Source organism: Pteropus medius, unplaced genomic scaffold (assembly GCF_902729225.1).
Source record: "Pteropus medius unplaced genomic scaffold, Ma_sr-lr_union100, whole genome shotgun sequence".
In the NCBI taxonomy this organism is placed as follows: Eukaryota; Metazoa; Chordata; class Mammalia; order Chiroptera; family Pteropodidae; genus Pteropus; species Pteropus medius.
Window position 1 is genome coordinate 3,531,881 of NW_024345601.1, and position 15,084 is coordinate 3,546,964.

Genomic DNA, 15,084 nt, shown 5'->3' on the forward strand with positions numbered 1-15,084 from the left:
ATAAAATAGAACATGAAAGAACATGGAAATCATCAATTTGTTTTGTAAAGTTAGTGTAATGCTAGCACCAAAACCTGTCAAAGCAGCTTTAGGTCAATATCTGTCATGAATATAAAAGCAAAAATTCTATGTAAAATACAAACAAATCAAATCCAACATCACATTAAAAGAAAGAATATATCATGGCTATCTAGAGTTTACTTCAGGAGCAGCTTAAAATGGATATTTATTTATAGTATGTTATATAAAACACTTCAATAAATGTTAATAAGGCATTCGACCACATATATCATTCATGGCTGATTTTTTAAAAATGCTTAGAAAACTAGAAATAGAAGACAACTTTCATAACATAATGAAAAGTAACTAATTTAACCAACAGCCAACAGTAAAAACCTATTCAACTACAGCATGAATTTAAAAATTCCCTATAATAGCAAATAATTGTAAAATACAAGGTATTGGTTTGTATAACAAACTTGTTTTTATTATTTATGTAGTTTAAAACTTAATAAAATATAAATAATAAAATTAAGAATAAATTATAAAAAACGAATATTTAAAAGGATGTATAAAAATGAAATAACAATAAAAATTAATACCAGATTAAGTTTTACAAACAAATGTAAGAGATAGGGACATAACCATGAATCTTGGTAGATTATTTTAAACCTTGGATCACATAAAGAAGCACATTATGAATGAGAAGAATCAATGTGGTAAAATGACATTTTTTCCACAAATTATGTATATACTTGTCAAAGCCCACAGGTATTTGGGCAAAATATGACAGATTCTAAAGTTTACTTGGAATGACGAATGAGTGATAAAGCAAATTTTTTTTCCAAAACAAGAGCAATCTTGCCTATCAGATAATTAACAAGCTAATAAACTATAACAATTAATTAATGGATAAGTTGAACCAAAGAGACATCACAAAAACTGCTTTTGTACCTAAGAGAACAAACATGGAATAAAGGTGGTACCACAAATGTGTGGGTAAAGGAAAGATTCAATAAACAATTTAACTGTTAAACTTGTTCATTTATTTAATTTAAATCTTCACCTTATGCTAAAATAAATTTCAAATGAGTAAAGAGTTAAATTTTTGAGAAATTAAACCATAAAAATGGAGAAAACATATAAAGAATGATGTAGAATTAACATATGATTCAGATCTTGGATCTAAGAATAAAATATTGAAAACATACAAGGAAAAAGATATAGTTTTGACTAGATAAAAATGAAAACTTTCTGTATGCCAAAAAACAAACAAACCATGAGCAAAACTTCTGAATGAGGATAAACAATTTATATAGAGAATATACCTCTTACACTTCATTAAGAAAAACACTGGTAACCCATTAGAAAAAAATGGGGAACACACATGAAAAATTTTTTCCACAAAGAAAGAAATAGAAATGACCAATAAACATTTTTAAAAAATATTTAGCCTCACAGCAAAGCAGATAGGCAAACTAAAACACTGAGATACCATCTCTCTGCAAATTGAATTTAAAATATGTAAAATAATCATAATGTTTCAATTCTGGCAGCAAACAATGAATTGAGCACTTTCAAGCATTGCTGTTGGAATCTCTAGTTTGTTCAGATTCCTGGAAAGTTATACAGCAGTAGGTGTTAGCTTCTACAATGGGCATGCTCTTGGAGTATCCTAAGAGCAAACACTTCTGAATAAACAAATATTACTTGCTGCAAGAAGTAGTTCATCCTGAAATTCCCTAAATTTCCCCTTCTAACTATACTGCATGCCAAATAATTCCTAGCAAGATTCCAGCACTTCAGAAACATTTCAGAATTTAAAATAATTTCACCAAGCATTTGCATTAAATGTATTTCTAACCTTAACTTTCTGCTCTTTTTTCCATAAGTATTTACTAAGCATGGAATTGGAAAACTTGGGTCTGGCCTCAGTTCAAATTCTCTTTCACATCAGTCTCCTCAGATATCGAATACTCTAGGAAATGAATCATGTTGAAAGTAATATTGTAGAGAGCATGGCTAAACTGCTTGAATGAACAAATGACTTGAACAAACTATTTCCATGAAGCATTCATTCAGACATATTGTGCCAATGACAGAAAAAACTGTTCATTAGAGAAACTGTTAACTAATCATGTGTGACCTTTATCTCACACTTAGCTCAGGTTACCATACCTGAAAGCAATAAAATGGCAACAACTGAGAAAACTCTCCATGTCCTAATTTCACTAATGTAGATTAACCTTACACTTATTTCCCACCTCCAACTTATAAGCAGCCTTTTGTGTAAAGCAACATTATGGTGAAATTTCTCTTAATTCTTCAAGTTGTAATGTTTAAATTAAATTTATTTTGGAATAGGTGACAGGAGTTACTTAACAATTCCTTTTGCACAAAGAAGTATGTGGGATTTGTGCAGTTATAAATGGGCAACATAGGTTATACCTGTGATGTTGGATCTATCCAATATTTTGACTGTGGGGATCATGGTAACCTATATAAGTAATAAAATTGCACAGAACTTAACACACACATACACACAAGTACAAATAAAACTGGGGATCCTGAATAAGGTTAGTGGATTGTATCAATGTCACTACCCTGGTTATGATATACTGGAGTTTTGCAAAATGACCATTGGAGGAAACTGAGGAAAACGTATAAGGAATTTCTCTGTATTATTTCTTACAACTACATGTGAGTCCACAACTAGCTCAATAAAAATTTCAATTAAAAACAAGGATATGGTGAAAACCATGCCTCCCTCCACCACCCCTGACCATTAGCCCTTTCAGGAGACAACAACTCTTACCAGTTTCATGTGTATAGGAGCTAAAAGAGAAAGGAGGAAGGAAGACAGGAAGGGAGGGAGGAAAGAAGACTTAAATAACTTGGGATGGTCCTGCAATGTATCAAAATAAACTGTTCAGCTCTTTCGTACTCATAGTTGTCCTTGAGACAATGTCTTGAGTCTAGAAGAATGTTTCTGCTGAACAAATCCCCTCTACTCCAGCTTCTTCTCCCACTGGATTCTCAGGTCTTTTCCCTCAAGGCAGGACACTGGGTGATCTTTTTCTAGGAAATCTGATCACCCCTGATAAAGAACTATAACTAGAGACATGGAGCACTACCCAATGACATGGCCCAGTCAGATCACCTTACAGACACACAATCATCAGGCCCTCCTCCTAGTAGTTTCCAATCATCATTTTAATGGCTTCGCTTAAATATGAGTATACACCAAGGATCATTTGACATTCAAAGAAAGCACATATTATGAAAAACAAAATGAGGCAAATAGAAAATAGCAACTTGGAGACACAGAGTCCATACAGAGAAAAGAAAAACTTCAAATACACTTTCAATATACTTAGGGACATAAGAGATGATACTGTATCATTGAAGCAGAACAGGATGCTACTAAAAATAACTTTTGGAGGAAAACAGAGCTCTTGGGAATAAAAAATGCAGCAGAAGATATATAAAGCTCAGTATAAGAATTGAAAGATTTGGTTAAGAAAATCTATAGAAATTAGAGCAAAGAGCTGAGAAAAAAAATGGGAGAAAAGAGATTTTTAAAAAATCAGGACAATCCAGGAAGTCAAACATCCAAATAAGACAATCCAGAAAGAGAGAAGAGAGAACTTAAAATGGAAAGAATTAAAAGACAAGTTCCAGATTTGAAGGACATAAGCTTCCAGATTAAAAGAACCTGGAAATGCATGAAAAATGCATGAAAGCAGAACCACACCAGTCATATAAGCATGATATGACTGAACATTCGGAATAAAGCAAAGAGCACACACAATCTTAGAGTGAAAATACAGGGTTCACACAAAAAAATAAAAACTAGAACAGCATCTTCTCGGAGGTGATACTTGGATGCTAGAAGACAACAGAGCAATGCCTTCAAATTCTGAGGGAAAAAAAAGTGTGTTCTAACTGAAATTCTTGACCCAGCCTAGATGTCTTCTAAGTGCGGGAGTAGAATGGATATATTTTCAAACCCACAATGTCTCAAATCTTAATTTTCTTATTTCCACACCCCTGTTTTAGGAGGTACCTGGAATGTGTGATCTCAAAAAATGTATACCACAAATGAAGGAATAAACTAAGAAAGACACATACATGGCTTTCAACATAGGGAGAGCTGAAAAAAAATGCAGGAAGAAGCTGAAGAGAGAGTTCAAGATAATAGCTGGGCAGCAAATTTAACAAGCAACCACTCCAGGCTAGACCAGGCCAAAAGAATCTGGTAATGATCTCTTCATACAGAGAACTGGACAGAATATCTAATGGCATTGTATATATGAAGAGATGAAAAGAACTGGAGGAAAGCTTGGGCTTCAATTAGTGATAAAGGCTTAGAAAACTAAGCAAACCAATATTAATTCATGTTGAGGACAGAAAAATTAACCCCAGTGTATTTCACAGCTCAGCTACAAAGACTACTGACATGGCTAGCATAAGGTGAATACTGACCACTGATCTAACCCAGTGGTGCCCAGTTTCAGCTGCACATTGAAGCTATTTGCCTCACTTTTTAAAAATCCCAGGCTACAACCCGGAGCATTACATCAGAACCTCTGGTGGGTAGGCCAGACATGAGTAAGATTTAAAGACAACATGGAGTGATTACAATACATAGACAAGATTGAGCCCCACAGAGCTAACTAAAGATACCAACTTCACCCTTATGTATTCTACTCACAGATTTTAATTTGTAGCCACACTGCTTATAATCTTGGCTTTCAACAGTTCACAATATTTTACCTAAATATCCTACCAGTAATCAAAGTCAAAATTCCAAAAATGAATGTGCCACGTTCTCACTTAAAAACAGCACTATTCTTAGTGTCATCTTATGGCACCCCCTTTCTCCTTGTCACTTCCTCACCCATATTGCTCTTACATTTAAGCCCTACTCAAGAAACCTGCTTGTTACTTCTTGTCCTCCACATGTGGTGGTGACTGGCTCATAACAGTGAAAATGACTCTTGCTAAGCTCAGACAATGCAAAATCACCAAAGTAAAAATGAGGAGACACACACAAAATTGCAAATGTGAAATTGCCCTAAACTAGGTCACAGATGAGCTTACTTTATTTGTTCACTCTCTCCTAGAAATGGTGATTGACAACAAAGAAATAATGGCTAGATTTCATAATTTAAATAAGCAACTTGTATTGGCTTGGACAGCTCCAGAATGATAACGGCATTCCCCGTTCCCTCAAACTCCCACCTAATCTCTAAACTCTAGAGTTCAAAGGGTCATGACCAACACGTTCCATGGTCACAGATGGGTCGAAGTAGACAGAGTTTCCATCCAAGTTGCAAATATCTACAGATTGCCATTCTAATCCCACCTCCCCTCTTTCTATACATCAATTTCATTAAAAGACCAAGACTTCATTTGGGGTCTGTGCCTAAAAACTGATCATCGTATTGCAGTCTCTCATGATGCTTGGGGTCCCAACTTATATGCCTATCTGCAGTATGAGAGAAGCTGTCTCTTCTGCACTTTTGCCAGCACTTGATATTTTCATTTTGCCAATCTGATGTTGAAAAGTGGTATTTTATCATTTTAAAATGTAGATTTCCCTAATTACTATTAAGTCTGAGGATTTTTACTTGTGTCTCTTGATCATTTGCTATTGCTTTTTTTGTGAACTGCCTACCTGTATCTTCCGCCCATTCTTCTATGAGTTCGCTTTTTTTGTCCCCACTCTTTACCAACCTAATTTCTTTTATTTTCCAGGGTCCAGCTTCTCCTGACCAGCAATACCTCTTCCATGTCTGTGTATTCTTCATTCATATATCTCATAGTGCTTGAAAATTAATTGTTCAATGCCTTTCTTCCCACTAACATCTGAGTACCATGAGGATACAATATTCTGGTTACCCCTCTCAGACACCACTGTGACCCAAGCAATTAGTGAAAAGCCACAAGTGTTTATTGACTGACTGAATGGAGGTCCTTGTATCTTATACCACTGGGGTCTAGGAAGAAGCTCACTCAAGGGGTGCTACCAAAGAGAGTTTAATATAGGGACCATTTACAAAGGTGAGCAGAGTTGGGGAAACTGATGAGGATGTTTGGGAAACCCCCAGGACTCATAGCAATGAGAAGCATCATCATCTCCAAGTCTGAAGAGGATGAAGAGATTATGGCAAGTGGACCCTATGAGACCTGCAGCCACAGAGGAGAGTCTGGGAGAAATGATGAAATCTCATTGAAGTCTGAGAAATGATGACTCAGTGACTAAAACTGCCTGGATGGTGCCTATCACTACTTCATTAATGGAAAACCTTCTTCCATCTGAATCCTTAATACTTCAAATTCTAAATCCTACAGAACAACACAATTAAACCATTGCAAACAATAAAATAAAAATCACTGCCAAACAAGTTCTACAGAAACTGAAGGCAGGAAAAGGCCAGAAAAACTAGAATTATCTTCCTGGCAGAATCACCCATTTGCTATGTGACTTCAGGGATATTTTCCGAACCCCCCTTACCTCAGTTTCTCCATTATAAAAATCTTTATACTATTATTTCCCCCCCAAAAAAGAATTATTTCACTCAAGGTAAAGAAATCTCCTTAAAGAAAAATAGAGTTGCCAAAATCCTGTCCTATCAGCCAGCTTCCACCAGGCCTTGGAATTCTTAGCAAATGGCTGGTTTTGCAATCTTTTGGCTTTGCCAACCCTCCAGGGTAAAAAAATCTTCCCACAAGGATTGGAGGCATGAGAGTAGAGGAAATCTCTGAGAAAAATCTGGGTTGATGAGCAGCTAAGAAAAGCCAGGAGGAAAGAGACACATCTATATATGTTTAGGCAGAAAATAGAAAAGGTTGAAAAGCAATGTGTTTCTAAAATACTGCTTCTATGAAAGCAACCTTCTGTTACTCCTTTACTCCCTGGCTGACTGAAAAAGGCAGTGTGATTCCCATATTCTATTCATGTCCTTCTAAGCCCAGGCTAGGGAGTACAGAAGCATGCAGCTCTGATGCAGGTGGCCTGGAGTTCAAATCCCACCACTTAAAGAAGTGATACTGGGCAAGGCATTCACCTTTCTGCAACTCAGTGTTAGCTCATGAAAAATGAGCTAACAATATCAAATTTTCTGGATTGGAGACAGAATTATAAATAATGAAAATAAGGTGTTTGCCAGCCAGAGAGCTCCTAACACACTGTAGTTAATTTTTTATCACAGGCACTTTAGTTTGGAAATTAAAAGAGCTTCTTTATTTAATGAATATCTTTGAGCATGTACTATGGGGCTGAGTGACAGAGGTAAACAAAGTTCATAGGGTTCCTGAACTCCTAGAGTTTAGAATCTGGTGAAGAGAAGATGTTACTCAAATCATAATCAAAGAAATACATAATTGCCAACTGTGATAAATGCTATGGAAAGAAAATAGAGTCTGCTCAGAGAGCAAAATGGGAGCCTGAAACTGGCCAGGAAGATCTTGGGGCAGAAAGTAAAGGATAAAGGATTAACTAGCTATGGTGACAGTGGTATCAGTACATGCTTGAGGTCTGAGGCCAGAAGAAGCATTGCTCTTTTGAGGAGCAGAAGAAAGGCCAGAATGGTGAAGCATGGAAAGGGGAGGGGAGATAAAGCTGGAGAATCTGCCAAGGCCTCTCTCAAGGGAACAAAAGGCCGCAGTTATGGTCCTCTGAGAATGTGAAGCCACAAAGCTAAAGATGGGATCTCAGATCTGCAACTGACATTTGCAATTCAAATCTCCACTGCAGGCTTCTTTTCAAATACCACCGCTGGACCCCACGCCTGTTAAGATGAGTAGAAATGTTTTCATAATTGGAATGTATTTCAAAAATTACATATATACACACATGTGTATATGTATGCATTATTCACCATTTACCAACCAGGGAAATGTCTACAATCACTCCTAAGTTATTCTCTTTGAATCTCTTATTTTCCAAAGATAACCACAATATCTCTCATTGCATATGCTCTCCTTACAATGTATCCTGAGACTCCTCCATTGAGTAAATGCTGGCAAATATGTTCCCTCTCCTTGAACTTGGGCTGACATCTCTCACTGCCTTGACCAACAGAAAATAGTGAAAGTGATTCCACGTAACTTCTGAGGCTAAGACATAAAAAAGCCATGCACTTCCACCTTGTTCTCTTGGAAACCAGCTGCCATACTCTGAGGAAGATCAAAGCAAGGCATATGGACAGGCCACATGTAGGTGTTCTTCTTGACAGCCCAGCAGAGGGTCCAGCCAACTGCTGGCATCCATCCCAGACATGGGAGTGATGTTGTCACCAGATGACTGTAGACCCAGCTGACAAGTCATCTAGCCTTTCAATTTTTCCAGCTGAAGCCCCCAAAATAATGGCACAGAGACAAGCCATTCCCCACTAGACTCTGTCCAAATTCTTGACCCAAAGTATCCATGAGCAAAAAAACAAAATGATCATTTTACACCACTACCTTTTGGGGTGGTCTGTTATGCAGCAACAGTAACTGAGACAAACAGTATCTCAAAACGTATCTGTATGTATGTATGTATGTATGTATGTATGTATGTATGTATGTATAATTTTTCTTATTTACTATTCGCCTCCTTAGGAACCTTCTAGATGGGATGGTTACTCCTGAATTAGAACCTGCACTTTATCCATACTGCTTCTATAAAAAGATGACCAGGTTTATATAAAAGACCCCGAAGAGCCACAGTAATCTTGAGAAAGAAGAACCAAATTGGAGGTATTACCTGATATCAAACTATACTCCAAGGCTACAGTAATCAAAACAGCATGGTACTGGCATAAAAACAGAAACATTGATCAATGGAACAGAATAGAGAGCCCAGAAATAAATCCATGCCTATATGCTCATTGAATATATGACAAAGGAGGTAAGAATATACAATGGGGTAAAGACAGTCTCTTCAATAAATGGTGTTGAGAAAATTGGACAGATACAGGAGAGAGAGAGAGAGAGTAGAGAGAGAGAGAGAGAGAAGAGAAGGAGGAAAAGGAAGGAAGGAAGGAAGGAAGGAAGGAAGGAAGGAAGGAAGGAAGGAAGGAAGGAAAAGGAAGGAAGGAAGGAAGGAAGGAAGGAAGGAACTGGATCACCTTTTTACACCGTATATAAGAATAAACTCAAAATGGATTAAAAACTTAAATATAAGACCCAAAACCATAAAACTTCTAGAAAAAAACATAGGCAGTAAGCTCTCTGATATTGCTAAAAGTAAAGGAAACAAAAGAAAAAATAAACAAATGGAACTACATCAAACTAAAAAGCTTTTGTACAGCAACGGAAACTATCAACAAAACAAAAAGACAACCCACTGACTGCAAAAAGATAGTCACTTATGGTACATCTGATAAGAGGTTAATATCCAAAATATATAAAGAACTCATGCAACTCAACAACAACAAAAAAAACCAAACAATCCAATTAAAAAATGGGCAGAAGACCTGAACAGATACTTCTCCAAAGAGGAAATACAGATGGCTAACAGACATATGAAAAGATGCTCAAAGTCACTAATTATCAGAGAAATACAAATTAAAACCACAATTAGCTGTCACCTGACACCTGTCAGAATGTCTATCATCAATAAATCAAAGAACAAATATTGGAGAGGATGCAGAGAAAAGGGAACCCTTGTACATTGTTGGTGGGATTGCAAATTGGTACAGCCGCTATGGAAAACAGTATGGAGATTTCTCAGGAAATTTAAAATGGATATACATTTTGACCCAGCAATTGCACTTCTGGGTATTTATCCGAAGAAAATCAAAACAATACTATACTTCCTAAAGATCTATGCACCTCAATATTCATGGCAGCACAATTTACAACAGTTAAGATATGGAAGCAACGCAAATGCCCATCAACAGATGACTGGATAAAGAAATTATGGTTCATATATACAATGGAATATTATTCAGCCATTAAAAAAATAAAATCCTACCATTTGCAATGACATGGATAGACCTAGAGGTTATTATACTGAATGAAAAAGACAGAGAAAGATAAACACCATGTGATTTCACTTGTATGTGGAATCTAAAGAACAAAAAGAACCAACTAATCAAAAATGCTCACAAATATAGAGGACAATTTAGTGATGGACAGAGTTGGGGGATTGAGGGACTGGAAGAATGGGGTGAAGGGTTAAAGAAATACAAATTAGTAGTTGGTAGATGGTCATGGGGATGGGGAGCATGGCACAGGGAATGCAGTTAGCATTAATATATCGGCTAGATGGAAAACCAGAGGAGAAAAAGAGCAATTAGGGGGATCATTTTATAATATAAATGTCTAACCAATATACTGTATACTTGAAACTAAAAAAAAAAAAGTGCACTTGGAATTTATCCTAAGGGAAAAAATTAGATTTAAATGAGTTATCTACACAGATGTCCTTTGTAGCATTTAGAAATAAATGTAAAAAATTAAAATTATACTAAATTCTTAAGAACAGGACATTGTTTAAATAAATAGTGGCATATCTATGCAACAGAATATTATATTAAAATTATGTCATAGAGTATATTTACTCATAAGGAAAGATTTACATGGTATACTGTTAAGTGAAATAAAACGTCTGATTATAGGAATATATACAGCCTGAGTCCACTTTTATAAAAAAATAATAAAACACCATATTTATGTGTAAGTGATGTGAGTATATATTTGAAAGGATCACACCAGTTAAAAGTGATATTTTGTGGAAATGTGATGATAGCTGATCTTTCTTTTGGTCTCTCGGAAGCTAAGCAGGTTCTGGCCTGGTTAGTACTTGGATGGGAGACCATCTAGGAAGACCAGGTGCCACAGGCGTAAACAAAGAAACAAACAAACAAACAAAAAACTCTTCTTCTTAAATATGGCTATGGATTTATCCTTGCGGCTATACCAATTTGCAATCCCACCTGATATATGATGGTTCTAAATAAATGAATATTTGATTATATGAAAGAATATAAATTGTCACAAAATCAACAAAGTAAAAACAATTAATTTGTACCATTCTAAAAAAAAAAATGACTAGGTTCCTTAGTTCAAAGAAAAATTAAACCACCCAAAACACACCAAAGTAACCCATCCTCACTGCAAAAAAAAAAGGAAAAGAAAGAAAGAAAACCTCATTAGCCCTTCTGACAATTTATTTCAATTGGCTTTGAAAACAGAGATTGAAAATGAGATCTTCATTTGGCAACAACTAAATAGGGCACCCAGGGCTCTTTCCTTCTCTGCCATTAAAGGCTCAGACATCTGCAAAGAGTATCTGCAGATTAAATAAGGCAATGCTTATGAAGTGTACTTAGCACAGTGCCTGCCACTTAAGAGCCCACCAAATTTCAGTTATTATTACTTTTGTTGTTGTGAGAATTAACATTTTTCTTGATTCTAGAGCTAAGCTTTTCTGACCTAATTTAATAATGCTCCTGTTCCATCTCAGCAGAAAAGAATCTACACTGAGTTTGGTTAGATGTCTAGAAAGGGGTCTCAGATTCCATATGATTAGAAATATTACACAACATTAAGCAACATAACTGCCATACACCTCTATTTTCCTTTGGTAAAAGAACTGTACTTTTTATTCAAAAAAAAAGAAAAGAAAAGAAAAAGAAAAGAAAAATCAATATGTGTTAGAAGACAGGCTTCTGAGAAATAACACTTAATCACTGCATTACTTTCAAGGTGACTAAATAAAAATATTACTTTTGATCATTATGAAGGTACCCCCCATGTGGTTATATAAATATTACAAAGCTGCACCCAGATGGTGGCAAGAATACCAGGGAACAGAGGTGAGATCAAAGAACCAGGTCACCTCAGGTTGGTTTCTTCCTCTACTCTTCAACTGCTGTGATTTATGTGAATCAGTCTAAAGCCTTTAAGAAATTTAGCCTTTAAAACAAGGCTAAATTCCAAACTTTTTGTCCATACTAAAAGGACCCTTAAGCAGCCTCAAATTTCCAGGGTTAAAGTCATTATTTAAATGCTTAAATATGCTGAATGACAACCCCCAAGCAAAATAATCATTTACAGATTCACACACATTAATTAATATCTTTAAAATTATCTCAAAAAAAAAACCTGTGCTTTGCTGCAAAATATTGCTGTGCATCACATAATGAAATTATCAATATCTAGAGGGGAAAAAAGGTGATTTGGCACAGAATCATGACTAGCATGCCATTTGGAGGAAATAAACAGAAGTTGGATGACATCCCCTTAACGCTGTTGGCTTTTCAGTTATCTTCAGTTGCTGGGGTGAGGGTCTTCTTAAGCCCTACATTTATGGGAGGTGGGGCAGAAAGGGAGAAAGACTATGAATGATAGTAAAAAGAGATATCAAGAGAAGGAATGGGAGAAAGGGCTGTGCTATGGAACAAAATCTGAGTCAGTGGCACCTGAACACAAATGTCACTGCTAGGGAAACCATTTCAAAATTACATTCTAGTCACCAGGTTTCCAGTTTGCAGAGTGTCTGACACTCCCTCCCCCAGAACATCCCAGCTGTCCCCAAAGACCCAGGCAGACCCCTGCCACTGATGGACTTAATTGTATGGGTCACATTCTCCAACCAGAAAATGTCTTTTCTATCCCGGAAAGTGGTGAGAACTCTATGACACATGGTCCCTACATGCAAGAAAAATGGCCACATGTAATTGACTTGGAATGATCCTTTCCAAAGGTAGCATGAAGTACAGACTGGCTTTGCACTCGTGGAAACTGAGATTGAGAGGCGGTTCATGAAAACCCTCTTGGTAAGAATTAGCAGGTCTGACTCTGCCCTCAGAGTGAAGTCCAGCTTCCCTCACCCGGGTACAGTCCCCTTCCTGATGTCAGTTTCCATCTCCAGACAATTTGGGATTCAGGAGCAATGGGGAGAGCAGTGGAGTCTTAACAACTCCACTGAAGACCAGAACAGACTCTCATATTACCATATATGATGAAGTCTGTCAAGAGGGCTGCTAAGATCTGATCCAAGACGGACCATCTGCTTTCCCCACAAAGCACAACACCAGCCAATTTAGGGGAGATCCCTTTTTTAATTAATGGTACCTTTAAAAATATTTTACCATCACTATCAAAATGCCTTTATTCTGCACTTCATAACACCTTGTATTAAAGCTACGTCTATCTTAACACCAAAGCACATATTTGTAACTGCTTTTTCTCACAAACATTTATATGGCTATTTTCCCAGGAACTGTGCCACTGGAACGGCCGGAATATAAAATTGTTTTACAACAGTTATTCTTCCAAGTCTTTCCTCTGTTTTTCAGACAGCTGCAACTCCGGAGTCTAAATTGTTTTCAGCGGACAATTGTTCTGAGCACATTTCTCCACAAGACCTATTTCAGCTCAAGAAAGGCCAACGACAAAGATAAAACAAAAGTTGTGGGTTAGAAGGTGGACCCACTGCAGGGCACCGTGACTGTTGAGTGTAGAGTGATAGACAGTGCAGTCCAAACCATTTCTTCCAGAACTGCTAGTCCACAAAGGGGATCCGTCTTCCCGGTGACTGGTCAGTTTAAGAGAATAAGCCCATTACTAAACCTTAGCTAGGTGGCCAACACTTTACTCCTACCTGAAGTTCCCAGCACCTGTTCTGGAAAGGCGAGTATGGAACTTTCTACCTGGTCCATCTCGCCTGTTCTATATAGAGAACACTGGAGTACTATGTGTTCACCAGTCAACCAGCCCCCTTCATGCCCTCAAACCAAAGAGTGTACAGGTGGTTACTTGCGCAGGTACCAAATCTTACCAGAACAACTTTATTATTGGCCTTGAAGGACTTGCTTAGGATAACAGCCCTCACCGCCACCACCACGTCCCTCCAGTTTGTGGGTAAGAAGGGCAGACCTAAGAGACACAGGTAAGAGCTTCCGGGGCCAGCCAGGCACCCCAGAGTGCTAGACGCTTATCCATGCGAGGTCCTCGCCTTCAGGGCCCCTTCTGCCCGATCCCCTACGAGGGGCAATGCAAGTACTCGTGCCCGGCACACTCACCTGTCGGCCCAGCCAGCTAGCCCCGTGCCCAGCCCAGGGATCTCCGAGCTGCCGGAGCCGCAGCGCCCACTCGGGGCAGGCAGCGAGCACTCACCATTATGCTCCTGCATGCTCGACAGCGACCAGAGCAGCAGCGCCACCAAGGCCAAGAAGCAGAGCTGGCTCAGCAGAAGGTCCCTCCGGCGACTCCGGCGACGCTCGCGGTCCTCCTCCTCGGGCGACAGCATCCTCGGGAGGCAGGGCAGCGACCCCCGCGGGGGCCCCGGCGAGCGGCAGCCGCTCCGGTCGCGGGCAGCTGCGGCGAGGACGGCGGCGGGAGGCAGCCCTGCGCTCTGCAGCCGCGCGTCCTCGCTGCGCTCCCGCCCAGCCGCCGCCGCCTCCTTTTTCTCTTCCCCGCCGCTGCCGGTCTTCTCGTCTTGGTCTTCGTCGTCGCTATCGCTCAGTCCCTCCTCCTCCTCCTCCTCCTCCTCCTCCTCTTCGCCTCGGGCCCGCGCCGCCGCCTCCCGGCGCTCGGGGTCCCTCTCCTCCTCGCGCGCCATAGCTCCCACGCTCCGCGTCCGCGCTCGGCCTCGGGCGGCGGCGCGGCGGGGGCGGCCGGGAGGCGGGGGCGGTGGCGGCCGAGGAGGAGGAGGAGGAGGAGCAGGGACGGACCGGCGGGAGGAGGGCCCGCCGCTGGCCAACTCCACCGGCTGGCAAGGCCACCGGGGCTGGCTACGGCCTCGCCGGCTACAGGAGCGCCTCGCGGGGCCGGCCGCCTACTCCATGGTCCGTGAGCAAGGAGCCGTGGCCGACCGGTGTTGGAGCGCTCAAGGAGCACGGGGCGAGGCGGGGGTACTGAGGGCGCAGCTCCCCGCAGCCTGCAGCGAGCGGCGTCTCGTGCGCGGGCGGGGGGCAGTGCGGGGACGTAGCCAGCGCTGGCCAGCACCGCGCAGAGGGGGCGCGCGGGGAGGAGACAGCTGAGAAGGGAGTCCCGTGCGCAAGCCTTCAGGCTTTCCGAGCCAGGGGAAGGGGGGCGGCGCAGGAGGACCCCTGCAGCGAAACCCACGCTGCCGAAAGGCGG

General features: G+C 39.8%; 1 protein-coding gene across 1 annotated transcript in view; it reads right to left on the minus strand.

The window, feature by feature from the left end:
• SLC24A3 (solute carrier family 24 member 3) overlaps positions 1–14,597 on the minus strand; it is a 458,625-nt gene extending 444,028 nt beyond the window's left edge. Inside the window, exon 1 of the mRNA XM_039874396.1 lies at positions 14,119–14,597. Within this exon, the coding sequence (XP_039730330.1) occupies positions 14,119–14,563 (445 nt within the window). The 5' untranslated portion in view covers positions 14,564–14,597. The remainder of the gene's footprint in view (positions 1–14,118) is intronic.
• Positions 14,598–15,084: the final 487 nt, after the last annotated feature.